At 41.0% G+C, this 7,078-nt stretch overlaps 1 protein-coding gene across 1 annotated transcript; it reads right to left on the bottom strand.

The window, feature by feature from the left end:
- Positions 1 to 678: 678 nt before the first annotated feature.
- On the bottom strand, positions 679 to 5,989 carry LOC102307559 (zinc finger protein 329; the record flags this gene model as incomplete). The annotated part of the gene is given in 4 exon segments (XM_005953241.3): positions 679 to 1,471; positions 3,217 to 3,363; positions 3,481 to 3,627; positions 5,685 to 5,989. Coding segments are annotated over 4 exon segments (1,259 nt in total), but the record flags the coding sequence as incomplete, so codon positions are not given.
- Between the last annotated feature and the right edge of the window lie 1,089 nt (positions 5,990 to 7,078).

Below are 7,078 nucleotides of genomic sequence, written 5' to 3'. Positions count from 1 at the left end.
TTTGACCCAAGGTTTGGAGTCTCACCCCAAACGCCCTGCTGCTGCTGATTTTCAGTCTAGTTCTTGTGTAATTTAGCATCCTTGAAGTGTTCCTTTCTAAGAATGGCTGCTTGACAGTCACCCTATTACTGCCACACTTTCTTGTGTAGTTTCAAGTTATTTAAGGACACACTGCACACTATGCTACTTTTTTAGCTAATAGCTCCTTGTTGGTGCAAAATACTCTTTTATGCCTGTCAAACTCTGCTGTCATTGGCATGTTCCACAGATTCAAGTAAAGAAGCTAACGGTGTAGAGATCCAGTTTAATGTGATTCTTTGCCAACTGCTGACATGAAACTGAAACCTTTGCTAGATTTGCAAAGGCGCTGCCTCTCAGCTGTGTGAGTTCTCATTTTGACTAAAAGTTCTTGCAAATGTTTTGCAAGAACTCTCACTTGTGTGAGACCCCATGTGGACAGTCAAATGACTATTTTGACTGAAAGTCTTACCACAAGTTTTGCAAGAATATGGCCTCTCACCTGTGTGAGTTCTCATGTGGACATTCAAATGACTGTTCTGACTGAAGCTTTTACCACAGGTTACACAGGAGTAGGGCTTCTCACCCGTGTGAGTCCTTATGTGCACGGTCAAATCCCTCATTTGAATGAAACTTTTCCCACATGTTTTACAGGAATACGGCTTCTCGCCTGTGTGGATTCTTGTGTGGAATTTCAGATTTGTACTCTGACTAAAAGTTTTGCCACATGTCGCACAAGAATATGGCTTCTCACCCGTATGAGTCCTTGCATGAATTTTCAAATTTGCTAAGCAAGCAAATCTTTTTCCACAAATCTTGCAGTGGTAAGGTTTTATACCTGTGTGCGTCACCATGTGCACCGTTAAATTGCCCTTATGATAAAATCTTTTCCCACATGTTTCACACGAGTATCGCTTCTCACCTGTGTGAAATCTAATGTGATATATCAGATTTGAGCTGTCTCTAAACGCTTTCCCACAAATGCTGCAGGAATATGGCTTTTCACCGGTGTGAGTTCTTATATGGACCAACAAGTTATCCTTTCTCCTGAATGTTTTCCCACATGCGTCACACGAGAATGGCTTCTCACCTGTGTGAATGCTCGTGTGTATTTTTAGCTTTGATGCATATTTAAATCTTTTCCCACAAGTGTTGCAAGAATATGGTTTCTCATCTGTGGACGTTCTTTTTTGATGTAGAGAGTTGTGAGAGAGGAGCAGGTGACTGCTTGGTTTCGGCTGGCAGTAGTTTTTTTCCTCATAAATTACTGTTAATGGATTGGTTTCCTGGTCAATTACAAGCTCCTGTCTCTCCTGACTTGTGCAAAGTTCCGTCCATTCTTCCTTAATCTTAGCCGATCCAATGTCCTGTTGATCCAGACCAGAGTTCTCCAGGTTAAAGAGGTACAAGTCCTCGAGAACCTCCTCCTTGCAGACATATTGCTGGAGCTGGTCTGGAGAGACAAAGTGGCACATAAAACAGTCAGTGCTGTATTCATATACAAATGAAGATCTAAGCAAATTTTGTGACGGCCAACGGATTGTTAACACCAGTGGGTTCAGGTTTCACTTCAGCTGAAGCTGTTTGGTGTGCAGCATGTTGTAGGTCCAGGTTAGGGTAGATGTTTTAGTTTGAACTTCAGCGCTCTAATGCGTAGCTGTCATTTTAAAAATAAACAGCAGGATTAACACAATCAACTTGAGTTGAAATATTTATTTTACTGCTTCGCGCTCAAAATCCCAAGATGAAAGAGTCCCTGCAGAATGGATTTTCTCTTATTTGCAACACATTTTTTATATTCTGTACAGATCTTTAATCAACATTTTATTATTTTCATCTGATAAAGTTTGTGATTGGAGTAATCTGTGTATGAAACACCTCATTTTATGTGAGCGCACACGAAGCCTGAAGCAGAAAGCCAGGCCGGACAAAGAAAGTTTAACTATTATCAGCTGGTCACATGTAAACAAATGAATTCTGGCTAACGGTAGTCCATTTTATGTTCTTCACATTGGCTCCCAATAGATGATAAAATTCTTGTTTTAACATACAGAGCACTAAATGGCCCCAGCTTCTTATAAAATACTCTGCTGCTCGTTGTCTTCGCTCACAGGCTCAGAGTTTGTTGGTTTCTCCCCGAACACGACTGAAGACGAAAGGGGGCGGAGCCTTTCAGTCGTACCACCACAGTTATTTGGTTGACTCTGTGGAATCCTTTAAAAAGCAGTTAAAACGTTATTATTTAAACAGGCCTTCTGTTAATCAACACTTCTGAATTGCTTTGAATTTGCATTGTTTATATTGTCTATTTTGTTACTTAATGTTTTCTTTATTGTAACCTTTGTGTACAGCGCTTCGTGACTGCCTGTCTACGAAAAGCGCTTAATAAATAAACCTCACTTACAAAGAGACACAAAGAGTGAACAGTGGACAGAAATTTGAACATGAACCTACAACAAACCACAAGATGGGTTTTCAAGATGGCTGCCAGTGTTTTCCAACTAGCTTTTCTCTGCGTGTGAAGGGGCTCAAATGTCCTTCCTGAATCAACACATTTTTGTTGAACCATCTACTTAAATTTGAATATTGCTGAGAGTACGGTGATGTTATAATTCTACTTTTGATCATTTGGGGTTTCTGGGAAGCGTATGGTGACGTGGTGGCTACAGAGAAATGTTCCTCTAACCCCGACTTAATATTGTAGATATTTTGTTTTCTCTGACTGAAAAACAAACATGTCTAAGAAACCAAGACGTGAGCTTCTTAGTTGTGGTCAGCACAGTGTAAACCAGCAGGTTAACCTCGTGAGCCTAACGGAGGAGGCCACAGTCAAAGGGATCAGTAGACTGAACTGAACAAAGGATTGATGAACAATATTCCCGTTCAATAATCCTGATGATCTTATTCTCACTGGGTTGGACACACTGCAGCTATGCCAGGGCTACAGCTGGTGATGAGGACGCAGCATTTAGAGAGAAACACGACAGGAACAAGTCGTCCAATTCTTGAACAGCAAGAACATTTGTTTAGAAAAGCACCAGATGTCTAATTGCTACACTCTGACTGATTTTCATCTAGGCACCAAAGACACTTAATACTTGATATTTTAAAAGTTGAGCTTAAACATGGTTATAATCCTGCTGCTGCTTGTCCGGGGCCGGGCCTTGGGAGCGATCGTTATATGTACAGATTTCTTACCTGTGTCCATGTTACAGTGACTCCCTGACATGGGAGAGTCCACATTGTAATTTTTGGTTCTGTGACATTTCTTCTTTGGCTTCAGCTCCTCATTGGTGGTTGATCCCATTTCTACATGTTTAGTTCCTTGCTGGTCTCTGGTGTCCACTACAGGAGAAGTTTGAGAGAGGAACTGGTTAACGTTTGGGTCGGGTTCATCAACCACTCCTATTTAGTTAAAGTCACCATAAAGGTGCTGGTCTCCTGTTAATACAAGCAGCTTACTGGAACAGTCTTCCTCTTGTTCCTCTTTTATCAGGAGAGGCTCTGCTTCCTCCTGGACCAATCTGGAGTTCCTCTCCTGGTTACAGTGCTGCTGCTGCTCTATAAGAGCCTCATCTTTATCATTAATGACAAGTTGTTGTGGGAGGTCTATCGAGACAAAGGGACAAAACAAGGTTACATGTGTGATGACAGAAAAACACTCATACTTAGTACTGAAACACTGATCTATACTGATAAGGAGTATAGAGTGTTAGGACCAAGAGGATCCACATCATGTGATAGAAATGAAAATGATCAGCCTAGGGTTGGGCAATTGGACAATATATATACGATTGACGATAGTGTTTACAAGGGCGATTTATTTATTTATTTTCCCATGACTAGGTTTGCTAATCATGATGGAGCTCATAGAAGTCAACAGAAAAAAAATAATAGTGCTGTTTTAACAGCACCCGCTTTGATCTGCGAGCAAATGCCCCTCCTCAGAGAGCTGCAGAAGCTGGTGATAGCCTAGCATACTCAGCCGGATGGTGGACATGTACATGCTCATGCCAGTTAGTCGTGTTTGAGAGCTTTGCTCGCACTATACGTCTGCACAAGCGGCACACCACTTTGGTTACATCCTTAGGTTTACCTCTTTTATTTGGTTTAAAGCCAAAGAAATCCCAAATTGGGGACTTTATATTTTTTTAGTGCTGTCAGCGTTAATGTGCCGTCATCACAACTAATGCATTTAACAATTAACCCATATGGAGCGCAGACTGAGTCTATATCCCTGAAATATCTCTGTCAATGCATTTCGGGCAGTTTGTCCAAATTCTGTTAATTCTGGGGATTGAGAGCGTTACAAATTTAAATCGTGAGGATGATTGATGATTAAGAAATCTTGTTCTTAGAGTAATGTCAAAAAGACAGAAACCACTGCATGGTAGTGTTAGTGGTCAGTGACAGTGATGGGATGAATCTGAGTGTCTGTGATACTCATCATATTAGCGATCCTAACTAAAAACTGGTGTGTAATGTGTGGCCCTTTAAAGAGTTGATTTCGGGTTTGTGGCCCCACCTTATCCCAAGATAAAACAAAGGACTAACTTAACCATGCTGTGTTTTAGTTGAATGTGCTCTCATCCTGTATAGAGCAACAAATAACAAGACTGACAGTGAATGGAGAAACACGCACCCAGTTTCTGTTCTGTTTTTGTCATGCTTATATCATACAACCTGAACATATCAGCAGGATGTCCCATTTCCCCTTTCTCTTTGTTTAAAACATATAAAACAAGTCCATGCAATTTGGACTCAAAATTGTGTTTTCACCTTGCAAGTTAACTGATACTTGATAAATGTTTGCTGCTATTTTTGGTCAACTGCCATTTTTGACTTCCCTCTGCAAGCGTCCAGCTGCAAGGGGAGAGATGAAGGACTACGATTCATCAAGCAATGTGATCATAAATAATCCTCGACACTAATTTTTTTATGCCTGCGTTTAGATTGCATATAGATTTTGACCATACTTGAGATTATTTATATTTTTTTGCATTTAAGAAAATGTTTTCTTTCAACAATTGTTTTTATTAAATATGGCACGTACAAATAGATGTTGTATGTAGTTTAAAACATTGCAATTTCAAAAATGGAACCAATGAGGAGTTTATTGTATTCATTTTTATTTCTCTTTTGAATATTTATAACTGCTCATTAATAAGACAAAAGTATTTCTTATCAGATTACTCAATTAATTGATGGTATAATCATTAGAAAATAATCAATAGCTGCAGGCTTAATAATGTAGGAAGTTAACATTACCGTTGTGACTCAGCCCATGGCTGTGGTGAATCATCACAGGACACTGAAACATCTCAATTTCTCCAATAAAAGTCACAAAATAAAGATTTTCTCTATTTCTGTCGAGCATGCTGGTCACCAAGGGTGTAACAGGTACTGTCACGGTTGCTAGGCAACAGGAGGCGCGCGTCTTAGGTTAGACCTACAGAAGCCGCTAACTTCCGGTCTTCGTGCACGGGCAGGCCGGGTCCTTTAAAGGATGCAGCCCCTGAATTTGGACACACCCCAAACCTCACTAACGCTTACCTAAGAATCACATCACAGACGTGAGCATGCTCGGTAGCGGCGTCCATCAGCTCACCAGTACTCAAACACATAGCAGTACCACTCTGGGTTAACACCATCGGAGCGTTACCTACCGATTCTGTGTAACTTTATTTTGGGGAACTTCACAGTGATATCCTGCAGTCTGCGCTGACTGATCTCGGCCTCATTCTGGACCATCGTTTTAACAAAGACGCCGAATATCTCTTCAGCAGCAGCCGTTAGTCTCTCGCTAACAAACTCTCGCAAATACTCAACGGAACACATCGTTACTTTGACAGCTCAAATATTTCTCTGTTATACGCGAATGCAACCGTTTTCCAGCTTCAACAAGCGGCTAACTTAGAAGTAGCGCCAGGACTGTTTCCTCTGTGTGTCACATTATAAAGTTCCGGCTATAAAAGCAGGTGAACTTTTTGTTCCGTTATATATATCAGTGTATGGATCTATTACAGGGGTCGGCAACCTTTCTGATGATGAGTGCATCTAAAATTTCCTCAGAAGTCAATGTGCCATATGATTGCATTAGCAATAAATTTAATAACGCTCTATATTAACAGTTACACACTATATAGAACCACTTTACAGAATTATATTTGTTTACAGATGTTGGCAGCTGTCAGCAAATAGTTATCAGCTGTTTGGAAACAAAAAAAAGACACTTTTTATCCATAACAGCAAATGAACTGTACAACAGAAAATCCAAATGCTATTTATGGCCTCCTCACAACAATGATAAGAAACACAAACTGGGCCAGGGATACACATGTTAATGTGATCTCTGGTCTCCCACTCAGAGACACAGGTCTCCGAGTGTCCAGCATTCAGAGGCTACCTGAGGACTCATGTGAGAGAAAGTCTGCTCACACAGACATGTAGAGCCAAACACTGTCAATAAGGCCTCTGCAATGTTCTGAAGACAGTTAAGGTTGTCAGGTAGTGACGTCCAGCAGGTGAACATGCAGCTCCATGAACACGCACAGCTGTGGATTCCAGCTGCGTCCGTAGTTCTACAAACTTTGACCCCCACAGAGTCGAGCTTTTCAGTTCAATCAGCTGCATTTCGATGTCCTCTGTGTCCAACCAGTTAATGTGAGACAAATCCAGCTGCTCATTAAAGCTTTTTGGTTTGATTAGAAAAGAAAACATTGGTCCAAACACCTGAAAGCCCCGAAAACCCATTGTGAATGCTGTCTCAAGTCTACGGATGTATCCGTGTATTTCCGTGGTGCTGATGCTGCGCTGAGCAGACAGCTCCTGAAGCATTTGAAGTGTCGGAATGTGGAAATTTCAACATCGCTTGAAAAGACTACCAGCTAGCAACGTCCCTGTCACCGGTAGGCGAAGTTATTTTTAGCCAATTACAAGTTGAATCTGGTAGTTGGGTTGTTAGCTAAGATACTGTCATTAAGAAGCGGCACAACTAATTTGTCTATGCGAGCTGATTTGCGATGTGCACCGCTGGCCTGGTCATTTATTTTTTTAATGC

The sequence above is a fragment of the Haplochromis burtoni genome, unplaced genomic scaffold (genome assembly GCF_018398535.1).
Source record: "Haplochromis burtoni strain Fernald_Lab_line unplaced genomic scaffold, NCSU_Asbu1 Contig_3389, whole genome shotgun sequence".
Taxonomy (NCBI): domain Eukaryota; kingdom Metazoa; phylum Chordata; class Actinopteri; order Cichliformes; family Cichlidae; genus Haplochromis; species Haplochromis burtoni.
The sequence above is the reverse complement of the archived record's forward strand: the minus strand, read 5'-3'. Positions and strand labels throughout refer to the sequence as shown.